This window comes from Melitaea cinxia, chromosome 4 (genome assembly GCF_905220565.1).
Source record: "Melitaea cinxia chromosome 4, ilMelCinx1.1, whole genome shotgun sequence".
Classification (NCBI taxonomy): domain Eukaryota; kingdom Metazoa; phylum Arthropoda; class Insecta; order Lepidoptera; family Nymphalidae; genus Melitaea; species Melitaea cinxia.
Window position 1 is genome coordinate 2,060,777 of NC_059397.1, and position 19,195 is coordinate 2,079,971.

Consider the following 19,195-nt stretch of genomic DNA (forward strand, 5'->3'; position numbering starts at 1 on the left):
TAAATAAATAAAATATCTGAAATTGTATTAAAAAACCTTCATTTAAAATAATAAATTAAAGAAGTAACATTAAAAATAATTACACATGAATACAGATTAACTCACGAAATGAACAGATAATAAAAACTGAAAAAATTTATAAAGTAATCGTCGTTTAGTTTAGTGGATAATCTTATCATATTAAAATTTTTAAGTGTTTAGAAACAGAAGGATTTTTAATTTATTCGCATTTATTGAGCAACCTTGATTTTTTTTCTACATCGATAAACCTTGTTTTAAATACTTATTTAAAATAGCTATAGCAAACAGTTAAAATATATTAGTTTATAATTATAAATAATACTTTGAAAAATTAATAATTTTTTGTTCGGAGCACTGCATTGCGTTATAATTCCTAATTTCTATGTAATAATAAAATATGAAACACGTGAGCTGAATCTTCAGCGATAAGTTTGCGAAAAACTTACAAAAGTTAAATATTAACAAAACTCCACAGAAATAAAATATTTGGATGCAAAAGAACAAAACTTTCAATAATGTGTATTTATAAAACATTGTCTTGTGAATGTACTGATAGTATTTTTTTTAACTTCTTTATTTCAACACCATTCCGTATTCTTTAGTCAATACCATTTGTCGCACTATGTCATACTATATCATTAAATAGTATAAAAAAGTCGCTCCCTGCTGTCTGTATGCCTAGATCTATAAAACTACGCAACAGATTTTAAAGCAGTTTTCTTCAGTAAATAATTAATAATTCTTTAGTAATAATATAATAATATGTACGATTTTATTTTTGTGTTACCCACACATTAGGAATTCTAAACATTTTTGAATATCATATCAAAAATTGACCGCTCCAGCGGGATTCGAACCCGCGTCTCCGACTGACCGTGTCGGCGCTCTAGCAAATTAAGCTATGGAACGATGTACCCGCTAGAGCGAAATTTTTGATATGATGATTTTTTATTTTCGGTTTAAGCGAACCGTGGCGCCGTCTCTAGTGAGTTCTTTACAGAGACCCGTAACTATTCAAAGTTTCATATTACAATGAAAATCTTTGACAGGAGACGACACCATGCTATTTTTAATATGTACGATTTTATTTTTGTGTTACCCACACATTACATTTATTTTTGATATGATATTCAAAAATGTTTAGAATTCCTAATGTGTGGTAATATGAAACTTTGAATAGTTACGGGTCTCTGTAAAGAACTCACTATAGACGGCGCCACGGTTCGCTTAAACCGAAAATAAAAAATCATCATATCAAAAATTTCGCTCTAGCGGGTACATCGTTCCATAGCTTAATTGACTAGAGCGCCGACACGGTCAGTCGGAGACGAGGGTTCGAATCCCGCTGGAGCGGTCAATTTTTGATATGATATTCAAAAATAATATAATAATATAATTCCAGAGGAAGGTTTATAAGTACGATACATGCATAATATAGCACAGCAACACTGATAGTTTTAACAACCGTGCGAAGCCGAGGCGGGTCGCTAGTACATACATATATATATACTAATCAATTATACGTATCAATACGCTACGTTTTGTGATATTAAACCTACGTGTCGTCGCAAAAACTAACAAAATTTAATACAAACCAAGGACAAGAACATTGCAGAGCACAAAAAACATGATAAGCAGTTATCAGTACTCATCCTAGCGTAACTTTCAGTTAATTAGCTGATATTTACTGCTTACATTCACTAGCGATCTCCTTCGACTTCGTTCAGTAGATATTTTTTTAACAAATAGAAAATATTGTTTGAATTCATTCATTGATTTATCAGTTAAATTTGGGAAATTTTGCATTAAATAACATTATTTCTATACTTGTTATAAAACTGTCTGACCGTTAAAGATATTTGAATAACTTTTAGAGGACGTTCTATAAAGCCATATAATTGTATTTGCTCGCAAACGAAAAAAACCGACTTCAATTACATCGACAAGTAATACAACGCAGGTAGACGACAAAAAGACCTTGCATGTCCTCGAGTCATTAATTCCATTTTAGTTAGTCCTTATTAAATCAGCTACCTGCCAGTGAAAGTCCCGTCAAAATCGGTAGAGCGGTTTCAGAGAGTAGCCGGAACAAACCGACAGACAGACAGACAGACAGAAAGAGACAGACTGACAAAAATTGTAAAAAATATTATTTTTGTATATGTACCACGTGTAGATCCAAATGGATTTAGTAATAAGCGGTTATTTATATATTACAAACAGACACTCCAATTTTATTTATTTGTATAGATATAAAAAAACAGCATGCCCATTATGCAAATCATTTACTTTGCGCACTAGTTTTGCGTATATAAAGCTGAGGAAATCAAGTGCATCACACAACAACTCCACATCTTGATATCAACCACGTGCACTACAACAATGGCTGTGTTGAAGACTACGTTTGCTTTGCTGCTGATCGCTTTCGCGATGGTGATCGGGACCGATGCCGACCCCGCGAAAAACAAAATCGACCCGGCCGTCCTCGGAAGCCTGATGGGCGGAGGCATTTAGGGGGCGCCAAAATTTAACAACACTAAATAATAAAAATATTTCGTAAATATTTGAACCATTTTATTTTATTTTTATCCCAACTACAAATTCAGACCGATTGAATGGAGCACGGAATTTTTCATTACTTATTTTGTGGCGAAGTCGGAGAATCCCTTTTCTTTGAATAATTGATTTTGGAACCACGTAAAAATATCTAAATGGTTGAAGTACTTAGAACAATTTTTGTATTAATAAACGTGATTATGAAACTTTGATAAACTATTTTTATTAAAAGCCTGTACAATGCAAAATGATGATAACTGTTCTTGTCGAAAAGTTCTCTATAATAATCTAAGTATATGGTATACATTACATTGAAATACCTAAATAAGAGGGCGGTAAAATTTTCTTGCGCCCCGGGCAACCGACTACGCAACGCCCGCCACTGCTGGCAGGGTAAAGTGCTGCAAAGCTAATGGATATAGTATTTCTTCGATAGGTTAACGACTTGCAAATAGTACTCCTGACTAATCACGAATATTTTCTATAACAGATTGTTCTGTTTTGTACTATATTTTTACATACTAAACTAGCTGACCCAGCAAACGTTGTTTTGCCATATATATTATGAAAATTTAGGCTTGTATGTATTTTTGTATGTTGTATCATAAAAAAATAGAAATTAAAAATTTTGTCTAAAAAATAAAAAAAAATTTAGGGTAGGACTACCCCTAACATTTAGGGGGATGAAAAATAGATGATAGCCGATTCTCTAGATACCGGATAAGCACAAAAAATTTCATCAAAATCGGTCAAGCCGTTTCGGAGGAGTATGAGCAACGAAAACTGTGACACGAGAATTTTATATATTTACGAAATTATGTTACTTTCAATCAATGTTGTAATCAATGGTTAAAATAAATAATTTTCATCTTAAGGACGCTATCACATTTTTCTACAAATATTAGTGTTTTTCACGTACCATTTTAATTAATTAGGAGTCACCCTGAGAGGATATCTTGGTTTCAAATGAAAGATAATATATTCATCTCCGAGTGAGACCATAAAAATTCTATAGCCCCATACAAACTTTTCACACAAATACAGTTTAACCATCACAGAAATCGCAAAAAATTAAAAAAAGACGGGTCTGAATTGGAACCATTATAGCCTAAATACACTGCACTAAGAAAAATAAATATACTAAGAAATTGTTGCTTATTTAGTCCTCTATGCGTAGCGCTAGATATTTTATATAAAAATAAATAATATTTCCATTTATGAGAAAAATAAGAAACGCTCTCAAATTTCTTCATATATTTTTTACAAGTGAACCATCGTCGTTCGTCATTCCGCGCCGAAACGCGCTCATGGAAGCACGGCTGTATCGCTTCAGCGCAAGTAATAATTACGTAAAAAATGAGTTTTTTGTGTGTACTGTGCTTGGACGAAATTGATACTTCACAATCGATTGTCTTTGCTATGCATCTGGTTTATATATAATAATCAATAATAATAAGTAATCTTTGCAATTTGTCTTCCTTTCAACCGACTTCAAAAAAAGGAGGAGGTTACTCAATTCGACCCTATATATATATTTTAATGTATGTTCGGAGATAACTTTTTCGTTTATGAACCGATTTTGATAATTCTTTTTTTGTTGGAAAGGAAATATTTCTAGTTTGGTACTATGATAAGGAAACTAGGATCTGATGATGGGATCCCAGAGAAATCGAGGGAAAATGTTGAAAATCCGCAATAACTTTTTACCGGGTGTACCGATTTTAATATTTTTTAATTTAATCGAAAGCTGATGTTTTTTATGTGGTCACATATAAATTTTATTGAGATCTCATGACTACTTTTTGAATAATCTTTGATAACGCGCGACTATTTTTTCGTCGATATACGTTGTATTACTCGTCGATGTAATTGAAGTCGGTTTTTTTTTAGTTTGCGAGCAAACACAATTATTTATGGCCAGTTTCAATACTCTATCTATCTCTAAATTTGCTTACTAGCGATAGATTTTTGACACAATTTATATGGAGTTAACGTCAAAATTCTATCTCTAGTAAGCAAATTTAGAGATAGATAGAGTATTGAAACTGGCCATTAGTCTACTTACGTTATATTACTTGTCGATGTAATTGAAGTCGGTTTTTTTTTTCGTTTGCCAGCAAACACAATTATAATAGATAGGTACTTATTCAAAAAAATCATTAAGGAAATAGCAATATCTAAACATTTATGTTTTGTTAAAATATATAAATTCGTGAATCCGTCGCTTTATGTAAAGAAAAAAAAACTCTCGTGTTAAAATCTAGATAACTTCAACATTAAAATTAAACATGAGTCATTTCTTAGCTAGTGAGGCAGGACAAGCAAAAATGGACTGTTCCGCAAATATATACAGTATTTCTTTTATATGACTGTATGTATGCTAAGGTTGTACTAGTAATGGCGAAAGGAAACTTTCAAAAATCGTAGGGGTGACTAGTAAATTTAATCATGTTTTCATTAAGTACTATAAAGCACTACTATTTAATAAAGGTCTGGAGTCGATCTGATTGATGATGGAGAAGAAAGATAGTCGAGGGAACTCTTCAACGATTTATAGCAATTACCTGCTTTTTGATCTTAATTCGTTTCTATTGATGAGAACTTTGCACCTGTATTAGTTATAAGTGCCATTACAGTCTGATGATGGAGACAAAAGATAGTCGAGGGAACTCTTTAACGATTTATAACAATTACCTGCTGTTTGAACTTAATTCGTTTCTATCGATGAGAACTTTGCACCTATATGAGTTACAAGTGCCATTACAGTCTGATGATGGAGACGAAAGATATTCGAGGAATTACCTGCTGTGTGGTCATCTGTGTCACAGGACCAGGTTTGATGATGGAGCCCATAAACACTCGAGGGAATTTCTCAACAATTTACAGCAGTTACCTTTTGCTGTTTGACGACCGCTTTGATATAATGGTGCATGTGCCGCGTCGGCGGCGCCTAAACACTGACGGTCGTGGGTTCAATTCCCGCTTGGAGTGGATATTTATGTTTATACAAATATTTATTTTCAGTCTAGTTGTTAATCCTTGTGGTTCTCCCAACCTAGCCTCGGAGAACACGCTAGGCTGTCAGTCCCGGTTGTTATTACGTGCACTTGATAGCGAACTTTACTCATAGTATGTCGACGCGTTAGCGCAGCGGTCACAGCACTGGCTGTTGCGCTGGCATTAGTGGGTTCAATCTCCGCGCAGGACAGACATTTGTATTGGCCATATAAGATGTTTGTCATGATCTGGGTGTTTGTGCTTGTGTATTGTGTATGTTTCCGGACCCCCGACACAAGAGAAAAAGCATCCTTGTTAGGTCTACCCATCACTAAAAATTGTAAAATAAAATAATTTTTAACAAAAAAAAACCGACTTCTAACAGGAAACTAAAAAGTGAAAAATAAACTTACTTAGTACAAAGTAATTCGTATTTGGATTTAGTTAATCAGAAATGATTAAATAAATATTTTATAATATTGAAGAAGTTTCCTGTTTGAAGTCGGTTTTTTTTTGTTAAAAATTATTTTATTTTAAATTTACATTCATCATTATCATCATTGTTCCGTTTGCAGAGTTATAAAATAAATAAATTTCTAAAATAGAAGCAGCCTATGTTACTCCTTATTGCATAAGATATATCCCAGTGAAAGTACCGTCAAAATCGGTCCACCCATTTCAGAGATTAGCCGGAACATACCGACAGACAGACAGACAAAAATTGGAAAAATGTTATTTTGGTATATGGACCGTGTATACATCCGTATGCATTTAGTAAAAAGCAGTATTTTAATATAATTAAAGGACACTCCAATTTTATTTATTTGTATAGATTGTTTACGTAAAATATGTTATGTTTATATTATTATAATGTTAAAACTATAATAATATAACTTAAAGTTGTATGTGATTTTGAATTATAAAAATAAGCGTATTATTATCTATTATATTTTATTGTATAGTACGACGAACGAGTAGTAGATACCCTGACGCCTTAAGCATCGTCATAAACAGAGTAGGGGAGAGGTTCCGTGAATAGTAGGTACTTAGTAACAGTTACCAAGTTCGACTTTAAACTTACAACTAAATTTATTAATCAATACCAGTAAAATTAAAAATTAATACTTTCAAGTACCAAGATTAGTTACGTCGGTACAAAATCGAGCAGATAGCGGTATCAATGTGTGCGTACGCGTAATGTTATTGTGTTGCGATTTAAATACCTAAACTTGAGCGAGTGAAAAATGTGATAGCGTCCTTAAGCCCCTTCCTAATTATTTAGAATTTGTACAAATAGTTTGTAGCATAAATAGGGAAGTATTTGTTGCCTAAAATTAATTTTCCTGTTCTATTAGTTTATGTTTAATAAACTAATTCAGTCTTAATTATCTAAAACCAGAATAGGAAAATAGTAATTCGTTTAATAAAACACTTTTTTCGGATTTTATCGCGGTTTATTGTTAACTTTTGATTCCCGACGCGATAAAATCCGAAAAAAGTGTTTTATTAAATGAGTAAAATTCGCGTAAACATTAGAAAACAAAAATAGTAATTCGGTTTTAAAAAGATTTTTATGTGATTCGTATTATTACTTATGTGATTATTATTTATGTGATTCGTATTAAAGCTTTATAAAATATACTGAAACGAGAAAAAGAAATAAAGTTATGCAAATTATTGTAAAAAACTTAACATAAGACTGTATATCTATGTACGATTATACCTATTGTTACTGTTTCTGGTATGAGGTAGAAAAAAGTGTGTGTGTCAGCTCCGATGTACGACTGTAGTTTACTCCTTCAGATCGACTGTCTAAATAGGCACAAATAAGGCTTACTAGGTCAAATGGTACTAAAATGAATCAAATAATGCCATATGTATTATATTACCGCATAACGTGCATACGCATCGTTGTCGTAATAACGCCATCACCATTTCTAACCCGACTACAAAAAAGTTAGGCTCAACCAGATCATGTTTCTGAACCGGATCAGAATAGAATGAAGCATGCCAGATCCGGCAAGCTCTGTCAGGACCAGGTCTGGTCCAGACAAGGATAGCCTGATGTAAAATATAATTAAGTATAGTAAGGCAAACCGGATCAGGACCAGGACCCGGTCCGGTCCAGATAAGGACAGCCTGATGTAAAATGTAATCAAGTATGGTAAGGCATACTGGATCAGGACCCGGTCCGGTCCAGATCAGGATAACCTGATGTAAAATATAATCAAGTATGGTAAGGCATACTGGACCAGGACCCGGTCCGGTCCAGATCAGGATAACCTTAAAGAAATTATGCGAATTGAGCCAGAATCGCGCTATCAATGTTTTTAAGCGCACTTAGTATGTATACAGTTATCAGGACAGTCTAGCAGGGAGTCCATTTCTACACAGTGAAGCAGTCGTAAGTAGTAGGAAGTAGTTAATTATTAGAAGTTAATAAATAAAATTTAATTAATAACAATAGTTAATTAATAATATAAAATAAATAAAAATAATTGATATTTAAAGAAAAAACATAAATAAATAATACATTGGAAAAAATAAACGGAGATAAATATCATAATAATTATGTTATGTAACATATTTATAATATCAATTCGCTTTTTTTTTATCAAACAATTTTTTAAGAATATACAGTCGTGTTTTTTAAAAGGACTGGACCGAACCGGCTGATCAGGATGAGATGAGATTTCCTGATCTGGACCCGATCAGGAAATCTCATCTCATCCTGATCGGGTCCACACAAATCATCTGCGTTACCTATTGTTGTGTACAATATTTGTAATGTAGAGTAGATAGAATATTATTTTAATAAACCAGTCTGCTTTGGATCTCGGCCTTTCATTGACGTAACATTGGCGCAGTCGGTTTCTTTTAAAAGTTATTATCAGATTTAAACTGTTATTATTAAATCTCAAAATGCCTATCGGTAAAATAGAACCTTTTTCGATCGAATCACAAAACTGGGACAGTTACGTGCGTCGTCTAAAACAATTTATAACTTAAAATAGTATCGACGACGGACTTAAAGTCGCCACGTTGTTAACATTAGTCGGTGGCGAGTGTTACAATTTACTTTGTGATTTGTGTTCGCCCGATCACCCGGAGGATAAAGAATTTGATGAGCTCGTTGAGTTGCTAAAACATCATTTGGAACCTGAAAAGTCCGAGATAGCCGAGATACACATTTTTAGACAAAGAACCCAGCTACAAGGTGAGACCATTCGTTTTTATCTACAAGGATTAAAACATTTGGCTAAGACTTGTAACATTGGGTCGAATCTGGAGGAGAATTTAAGAGATCAATTCGTCTCCGGATTATATAGCGAAGAAATGCGGTCAAGAATATTCGCCGAGAAGGACATCGACTACAAGAGGGCTGTAGAACTGGCTAGCGCTCTCGAGGCGGCGGAGCGGCACGCGAGCACGGCGGGCGCTCCGGTCGGCGGGGAAGGCGCTGGCGCGGACGCGCTGCACCGGGTAAGCGGCTGCGGGCCGGCGGCGCGGGCGGAGCGACGGCGAGCGGCAGCGGCGGCGAGCGCGCGGCGGACGGGCGCGTACCTTGTGCGCGATGCGGTAGGGCTACTCACACGCCGAGTAAGTGTCGTTACAAAAATTTCACATGTGATTTGTGCGGTGTGAAAGGACATTTAAAAGTTATGTGTATAAATAAAAGTAATCATGAGTAGCCGATTGGAAAGGCAAAATCGAAAGGTCAGTACTTTATAAATAACAGTAGTGATTCCAAAGGCGACCATGATTATTTTTATAATTTAGTTACGAGCGGCGAGGGTGATAGACCTTATTACGCTACCTTGTTCGTCAATCATGTCAAATGTAAATTCAAAATTGATACGGGGAGTAGAATATCCGCAATATCCAAAACATTTTATGATAAATATTTTAACCATATTGTAATTTTAGGGACTGTTGTAGTGTCGAATGAAAGTCTTGATCAGAAGGTGTCGATCGAATATATTTGCATAAAAAATGGTAATATTTATATAAAATAATTTACAATAAAAAGTAAGTATCACAATAGTTGATTAGTTTTTATGACCAATCACAGATAAGCCTTGCGTCTCTTTCTCGCGCGTGGCTCTCTTTTTCCGCGCGTGCCGCTGCCGATTACTCATGCGCTTCGTCGCGAGTCGGAGGCACGGTAGCGCGGAGCGATATCTATAAATAGATCATACGTTCCCGCGCTCGCCCTTTTCGGCGGCGATCGGCGCGGCGAACGGATCTCTGACGTGTACTTCACTCGGCGGCGGCGTGATTGTACTTCGTGAAGATATCCATGAAGAATACGTGCAAGTTAGCTCGAAGACTTGTGCGTGTGATTGCTGATGCATCCGCTTGCATGGTGTGCTTCAAAACAGTTCTTTTCAGAGCTAACAATCTTGTTTCACGAACATTAAAACAGTTCTTTTCAGAGCTATGTAGTTTCTGCTTCACGAACACGTATGTATCTTGGTAACGGTAATGGTTATGGTTATGAACGGTGAAGGTATTTTTAAGGTAAAGGTATCGGTAAGGTTAAATGGTAAAGGTATCGGTATCAGGTAAGTTATCTTGAAGCCTCATTGAATTACTATTACTACTTAAGTAATAATGGTTCGATGTGGTAGGTAGCCACAGTGCTCCCCCTCAAGTGAAACGTACTGGAAGCTTGACGGAGCGGCCGGCTCGCGTAGTGACTTTATTATTATTCGCGGTCGGTTGTGACGTCACGCTGCCGTGCGGCTTGTCGGAAGTATTCTGTGGCGAGGTACTATTTTGTAGTGACGTATCGTTAGGTATGTTTTCTTGTAATAAATAAGCGGGCTTGAGACGATCTATTGATATGTTAGTTTCGCGATTTTGTAGTTGTATCGTATATACTTTCTCTGTTCTTCTTATTACGCGATACGGTCCTTCGTAGGGTGGTTGTAAAGGTTTTTTAATTGCGTCGACTCTAACGAATACGTGGCTGCAGTTGCGTAGATCTTTATGTATAAAAATAGATTGCTTGCTATTGTGATGCGTCGTCGCTGCTTCCGGTCTATTTTGTTCTATTGCCGTTCTTATCTTGTTTACGTAAGTATAGTCGTCCGTAGTTGTAGGTATCGATGTAGTGAAAAAATCACCCGGTAGACGTAGGTTATAGCCGTATGTAAGTTCGGCTGGGCTAACTTCGGCGTCTGTGCGTAGGGTGGCTCGTAATCCTAGTAGTACAGTAGGTAGCTCGTCGATCCATGACCTTGTACTTGAGAGTTTCGTGCGTAGCGCGGCTTTTAATGTGCGATGCCAGCGTTCGACTATACCGTTGCTATGCGGATGATACGGAGTTGTACGATTTTTTGTTATTCCCATAGTTTTCATTAAGTTATTAAATAGTTGACTTTCGAATTGACGGCCTTGATCGCTAGTTAGTGTTGATGGACATCCGAATCTTACTATCCAGTGTTTGTAGATAGCTTCGGCGACGGTCTCAGCTGTTATATCGTCGGTAGGTATCGCTTCGGGCCATTTTGTTTCTCTGTCGATCATTGTTATGAGATAGCGGTAACCTTGCGTTGTGGTAGGTAAAGGTCCTACGATATCGACGTGAATATGTTGAAAACGTTCTGTAGGCGGGAATTTTGATGTAGCACTGTGTGTATGTCGTTGAATCTTATTTTTTTGACAGTCGATGCAGCTTCTAGTCCATATTGATATGTCGCTATTCATTGACGGCCAAAAATATTTTTGTGATATCATCTTTCGTGTCGTACGCGTTCCAGGGTGGCTTATGTTATGTACGCTTCTAAATACATGTTGTCGATGTTGTTCGGGTATGTATGGTCGTATATGCGATGATGAAGTTTCAGAATATAGTTCGATATCGGTGTTCGGGATAGTTATTTTCTTTAGATTAATATTTTCTTGAAGTAATAATTGTTTAATAGTAGGATCTTGTTGCTGTGCGGTTGCTATTTCTTCGTAATTGATTGCAGAAGGACATGTAATTGTTTCTATGCGACTTAGAGCGTCGGCAACGATGTTTTGTTTGCCGCTTACATGTCTTATGTCGGTTGTAAATTCGCTAATAAATAATAACTGTCTCGTGCGTCTCGGTGTTTCTGTAGTCGAATTAACCTTATGCATTGCGAATGTGAGTGGCTTGTGATCGGTGAATATGATGAGTGGTCGTCCTTCGAACATCTTGCGGAAGTGTTTCACAGCCATGTATATTGCTTGGAGTTCTCTGTCGTATGTTGAGTATCTTGATTGCGCATCGGAGAATTTTTTCGAATAATAGCCGAGAGGTTGCCATGATTTGTTTACGTATTGTTGTAAGACGGCGCCAGCTGACTTGTCGGACGCGTCGCAGAATAACGCATACGTAGCTTTATGTGACGGGTGAGCAAGCAAAGCAGCGTTGCTAATGCTGTTTTTGCATGCTTCGAATGCTTGTGTTGATTCTTCGGTCCATTGTATGATAGTCTTGTCTCGCTTCTTAACGTTGTGTAGGTATGCATTGAGTGGCGCTTGAATAGTTGCAGCGTTAGGTATGTGGTCGCGATAAAAATTTAACATACCGAGGAAACGACGTAGCTCTTCGATGTTCGTAGGTTTCGGATACTTCATGATGATGTCGATCTTCTGTGCTGGAGGTTTGATACCGTCTTTTGAAACGTGGTATCCTAAGAATTGAACTTCTGTTTGACCGAAGTGACATTTCGATGGATTTATTGTGATTCCGTGTTCTTCCAGTCTTCGTAGCACGGTTCTGAGGTGTTCTCGGTGAAGATCTTCGTTTTCAGATGCAAGAAGTACATCGTCGATGAAAGGAAATACGTAAGGCAGTCCGCTTAATACTTGATGTATGAATCGCTGGAATGTCTGCCCTGCGTTTTTTAAGCCTGGACACACATTCTCGGGAATTCGAATAGTCCCATTGGCGTTATTATAGCAGTCTTTTCAATATCCTCTTCGCGAACGCAGAGTTGTTGGTATGCTCTGTTAAGGTCTATTGTTGAAAATATTGTCTTTCCAGCGAGTTGATATGTGAAGTCTTTGACGCGTGGTACCGGATATCGATCGGCCTTGGTGATAGCGTTTAGACGGCGATAGTCACCACAGACGCGTATGTCTCCGTTCTTCTTCGGTACGACGTGAAGGGGTGACGCCCATGGGCTCTTGCTGGGGCGACATAGACCTTGTTCCATCATGTTTTGAAATTCTTTCCTGACTTGTTCATAGCGATGCGGTGGTATAGGACGTGCACGACAATGTACGGGTGGTCCTTCGGTTTCGATATAGTGCTGAACGTTGATCTTGCTGTCGTTTAAGTTCATTGCAGTCAGTCTTGTTATGCCGGGGAATTCTGTGAGGATATCGTGGTAAATATTACTGCTGTCTATGCTTCGTACTGTAGGTATAGTTGTAGCTCGAACGGGTGCTTTGACTGTTAAGTTAGTAACGTTATCGATAAGCTTCTTGTTTTTTAGATCGACGATGAGTTGATGATGCTTTAGAAAATCGGCTCCTAGTATCGGCTTTGACACGTCAGCGACTATGAACTTCCACTTGTATGGACGGCGAAGGCTGAGGTCTAGTTCAAGTGTTTTTTCACCGTACGTCGATATAGTGGTGTTGTTAGCGGCGTAGAGTTTGAATGGCAGCGGTGTAGTGAAGTGAGTTTTTTTTCTAGGTAGAACGGATATGTTAGCTCCCGTGTCTACCAAGAAAGATGTTCCTGTTTTCTTGTCTGTGACAAATAGGCGGTAGGAGTATTCTTGAGCGCCGGATTCCGCTTCTGCCAGCGTTCTCTCTGGTTTTCCGCTTGCTTCTTTAGACGCGAAGGAACACGGTGACCTGCAGTTTCTTGCCTGAGACCCGTAACGTAGGTGGTAATAGCACACTGACGATTGTGTGTTGCCTCTTGATCGTAATTTATATTGAGGGTTGTATGAGCGGCTTCGAGAAAGGTTTTTTTTGAAATTATGTTGCGGTTGTCTTGATTTTAATTTAGCGATTTCTATGGACAGTTTTCTTATTTCATTTAATAGGTTCATGTTGACGGCGATATCTGATGGCTGGTCGATGGTGGCAGCTACGGCGGGCAGGGATTCGGTGATTCTTGATTGATCCATTTTTCACGAGCAGGGATTCTTCTACGTTACGAGCAGGGATTCTTCGTCTTTATTAGCAGGGATTCTTCGTGTTCTTCGTCGGGTCACCACTTTAGGGATTTTTGTTGTGTCGAATGAAAGTCTTGATCAGAAGGTGTCGATCGAATATATTTGCATAAAAAATGGTAATATTTATATAAAATAATTTACAATAAAAAGTAAGTATCACAATAGTTGATTAGTTTTTATGACCAATCACAGATAAGCCTTGCGTCTCTTTCTCGCGCGTGGCTCTCTTTTTCCGCGCGTGCCGCTGCCGATTACTCATGCGCTTCGTCGCGAGTCGGAGGCACGGTAGCGCGGAGCGATATCTATAAATAGATCATACGTTCCCGCGCTCGCCCTTTTCGGCGGCGATCGGCGCGGCGAACGGATCTCTGACGTGTACTTCACTCGGCGGCGGCGTGATTGTACTTCGTGAAGATATCCATGAAGAATACGTGCAAGTTAACTCGAAGACTTGTGCGTGTGATTGCTGATGCATCCGCTTGCATGGTGTGCTTCAAAACAGTTCTTTTCAGAGCTAACAATCTTGTTTCACGAACATTAAAACAGTTCTTTTCAGAGCTATGTAGTTTCTGTTTCACGAACACGTCAATGTATCTTGGTAACGGTAATGGTTATGGTTATGAACGGTGAAGGTATTTTTAAGGTAAAGGTATCGGTAAGGTTAAATGGTAAAGGTATCGGTATCAGGTAAGTTATCTTGAAGCCTCATTGAATTACTATTACTACTTAAGTAATAATGGTTCGATGTGGTAGGTAGCCACATAATGCATAAAATTTTTTTTATATTGAAGCCATATACTGGAGATACTATCGACACCCTTGGGTATATTGATGTAGACGTACGTTTTGGCCAACATTCGGCTAAACTTAAACTATATGTTGTTGAAAACGGAGGCCCACCATTGATGGGTCGTACGTGGATCAAAGAATTAAAGTTATCAATTGTAGAATGTCACAAGATAACCGAACGTGACTCGATAGCTAGTAGGTTAAAACGAGAATATCCAGAAGTGTTTGCGGAGAGACTAGGTACTTTTAAATCATGCATTCGCTTACATTTGAATGATAAGAAACCGGTTTTTGTTAAGGCGCGTCCTCTGCCGCTGGCGCTGCGCGAGCGCGTGGCGGCTGAACTCAAGCGCTTGCAGCGCGAAGGAGTTATCTATAAGGTGAACCGTTCGGACTACGGCACTCCTATTGTGCCCGCCATTAAATCTAATGGGGATATTCGCATATGTGGTGACTATAAAATCACTCTAAATCCGATACTTAAAGATTTTCACTATCCATTGCCACGGATAGAAGAAATATTTTCAATTTTAGCAGGCGGCGAGCAGTATACGAAACTTGACTTATCTAACGCATTTCAGCAGTGTCTCCTTCATGAGAAGTCGCAGGCGATGACGGCCATAACAACGCATGTGAGGACATTTGTATACCGTCGAGTACCGTTCGGTATCAAGTGTATACCGGAAAACTTCCAGAAAATTATGGAGGAGACACTCCACGGGCTGCCGTCTACTGCCGTATTCGCTGATGATATTTGCGTTACGGGTAAAGATAGTAATACTCATCTTAAAAATTTAAGAGCTGTTCTACAGAGATTAAAAGATAACGGTCTTCGTATTAATTTTGATGAATGCCAATTTTTTAAAGACAGTGTTACATACTTAGGATATAAAATTAATAAAGACGGTTTGCATACAGATACTAAGAAAATACAAGCAATCGTCGACGCGCCACAGCCCACTGACATAACACAGTTGAGGAGTTTTATAGAACTTGTCAATTTCTATGCTAAGTTCGTATATAATATAAGTGAGATTTTAAAAACTTTATATGATTTATTAAAAAACTAGCGACCCGCTCCGGCTTCGCACGGGTATAAAATATAATTATAGCCTATGTCATTCACTGAAAAAATGATTAAAATCGATCCAGTAGTTTTGATTTATTCATTACTGCCCGTGGCCCGCACGCGTTATCTTAGAGTAAAAGCCGGCCGGAACCGCCGCAAACGCTACGTACCGCGATTTTTAAATCTGTAATATCTTCGAAAATATACATTTAAATCATATGCTGTAAAGGGCCATGTAGATCTATATTAAATAAAAAATATATTTAAGGTATTTAATTGGATAAGGATTAATGCTGTGTGGCGACATCTATCGCGCGAAATACGAACGACTACAAACTACGTAATTAGAGAAAACTGACGTATGCTACATCGCGCTATCAGAGTTTTCAAAGTGAATAAGTATATATACAAGATCCCGACAACAACCGTTGGGGCGTTAGCCCGCCAGACACAACTTCCGTCTGGTTGGAGGATCCTCCCTTTGCGATGGCGGACGAGGAACTGAACACCTTGTTTCTCACACATTACCTAAACTGGTGACCCCGAGCATGAACATCAGCGCAACCTTCATCGTCATCATCACTTCCTCAAGCTTTCGAGCAGCGAGTAGCATCCAATATTTACGGCTTCAGCCAGCCAGCATCTACGGCTACTACGGGTATCCTGACCACCAGCATGCAGCGGACGCGCATTCCTGGTCATCGCCCACAGCCTTCTCAGCGACTTTGGCACAGCACACTGCACTTCGGCCGGTCAGCAAGCAGAGACGCACTTCTCTCCTGGTCGACGCAGCAGCCAGCCACTACGCAGCACTGCACCACTCCGACTCACTGGAGCATATGCAGCAACACCGCAGACAGTTCCGACTCACCGTGAACTATGCGGCATCTGGTTCCGACTCACTGGAACTTTCCACTGGCCCGGCAAGCATCACAAGATGAATGGACGACTTAACCTGCTATCGACCTCCGGTCTCGGAGGGGAGTGATGTGGCGACATCTATCGCGCGAAATACGAACGACTACAAACTACGTAATTAGAGAAAACTGACGTATGCTACATCGCGCTATCAGAGTTTTCAAAGTGAATAAGTATATATACAAGATCCCGACAACAACCGTTGGGGCGTTAGCCCGCCAGACACAACTTCCGTCTGGTTGGAGGATCCTCCCTTTGCGATGGCGGACGAGGAACTGAACACCTTGTTTCTCACACATTACCTAAAGCTGTATTGGTTAAAATCGCTTCGAAAATTAGCCATTATTTGTCTTAAAAAGTAAATGACAAAAAAATGTTATTGTGGGATATCCATAAAAGATGGTATATACCATCGCGGAGTTAGTACATTAGATTATTAGTTACTTACATTACTAGTACATTACATTATTAGTTACTTAGTACATTATTTTGATAAATCTCGTAGGGTTCAGCCTGCGTTTGCAATTTAAGCGAAAACAAATAATTATTATTTACGACATAACATTAGAAAACTCAAAAATAACAGTATTTCTCAACTATTTAATGGATGTTATTACACATATAAACCTTCCTCTTGAATCAATCTATCTATTAAAAAGAACCGCATCAAAATCCGTTGCGTAGTTTTAAAGATTTAAGCGTACATACATGTGCAGGGACAGAGAAAGCGACTTTGTTTTATACTATGTAGTGATAGTGAAGATGTCAAATGGGTGGACACACAAGGGCTACAAGGCTTTTATTAAAATAAATCGCTCACTACGACCCGGAGCTGCCGCTCATCCTGGCGGTGGACAGCAGCGCCTACGGGCTGGGTGCGGTTCTGACGCAGCGCAGCGTGGACGGTCGCCAGCGTCCACGCTGCGCTTCTCGCACGCTCAACGCAGCTGAACGCAACTACTCCCAGCTCGACAAGGAGGCCTTGGCTATAGTTTTCGGTGTAACTAAGCATCACCAGTCTCTATATGGCCGACGCTTTATACTCCGCAGCGATCATAAGCCTCTCAGTTGCATCTTTGGAAAAAATAAAGGCATTCTCACTACAGCCGCGAGCAGACTACAGCGCTATGCCATGACATTGCCGCTTACGACTTCACGGTCGAGTTCGTGAGGTCCGCGGAGAACTGTCAGGCCGATGCGCTGTCCAGATTACCATTGCCACGCTCGTCTGTTGGACGCGGCACAAAGCAATATGAGGCAGCCACGTACTTAAATTTTGTGCAAGATGGTTTTCCGCTCAATTTTAAAAATATAAAAACTGAAACGGCAAAAGATCCCATTTTAAGCAAGATATATGGTTATGTCTTGTACGGCTGGCCGCCAGCTGTGGATAAGGAGTTCAATGCGTGTTTTAGACGTAAAGAAAATATCTGTATCGATCAAGGCTGCCTGTTGTGGGGATACAAAATAATAATACCGGGGACGTTGCAAAACGCTATTCTAAAGGAGATTCACGATGGACATCCGGGTATTGTTAAAATGAAGCAAATAGCTCGTAACTACGTTTGGTGGGCAACTATAGACGCGGATATCGAGTGGGCGGTGCGCGATTGCGGCGCGTGTCTCGCGGTGCGGCCCGCGCCGCCACCGGCTCCGCTCCACTCGTGGCCGTGGCCGGTCGAGCCGTGGTCCCGTCTCCATCTCGACTATTTAGGGCCTTTCAATAATAAATATTACCTTGTTATTATTGATGCTCACTCTAAATGGATCGAAGCTGGAAAGGTCAGTTGCACGTCGGCGGCAAACCTGATTTCTATTCTTAGGAAAATATTTGCCCGTTTTGGATTACCAAAAAGAATATATTATAGATTGTTCGAGTCCAGTGTCGTACTCTGTCAAAACGAGTGACGGTCAAATACACAAACGACACATGGACCAGATAATGTGCGATAAAAATCGTAAGTCACGCTTGTCCCTCACGAAAATTGAGGCCTGCGATAGGTCTAGACTGAGTGTAGAAGCAGAAGATGGTAGTGAGGCTAGAGAGCCGAGGGGGAAGGATGAGCTGGATGAGTTGGCCAATCGTTCTTCTCCAGAAAAGAGCTCGAGCTCTCGTACGGACGATACGTCTCCGCTTGTGCCAGGAGGTCGTATCCAGCGGAATGCCGCTGTACAGTGCTTACAAAAAATTAGAAAAATCGTGTGAGATAATGTACTTATTTGAAAGACCGACGACCCCCGCAAATAGCTTTAATATATAGTAACTAGTTCATTATGATACAAGAACTATTTCGTATAATAATGCACATAGGTATCTACTATTTTTACCAAATTATTGTCAAATAAAATAAATTTTGTTTAACTTATATCATGTAATAAGTTTTAAATTGTTATATAATTAGTATAAGTGTAGTGTATCTAATGTAACACAAATATATAGTATTTGAAATGCCTTGTCAAGATGTCATCAGAGGTTAGTTTTGTTAGTTTTCAATTATAAACATATTGCATAATCTTGGATTATTTAAATATAACTTTATTTATATAAGAATACCTTTTTCTTTAGTTTGTATAGTATTTAGTATATGGTAATAGTTCTGTCTTGTCGAATGCATGATGTTAAATGAGTCATTTGTTTTTATAATTTGTATTGTCATACCATTTTGGTGTATTACCT

The 19,195-nt window shown here is 38.6% G+C and overlaps 1 protein-coding gene across 1 annotated transcript; it reads left to right on the plus strand.

Annotated features, from left to right (window-relative positions):
• The first annotated feature begins 14,506 nt into the window (after positions 1–14,506).
• LOC123670100 (uncharacterized protein K02A2.6-like) lies at positions 14,507–18,724 on the plus strand. The gene is made up of 4 exons (XM_045603609.1): positions 14,507–15,547; positions 17,351–17,535; positions 17,625–18,300; positions 18,458–18,724. The coding sequence occupies exons 1-4, from the start codon at positions 14,507–14,509 to the stop codon at positions 18,722–18,724; spliced, it is 2,169 nt and encodes a 722-aa protein (XP_045459565.1).
• Positions 18,725–19,195: the final 471 nt, after the last annotated feature.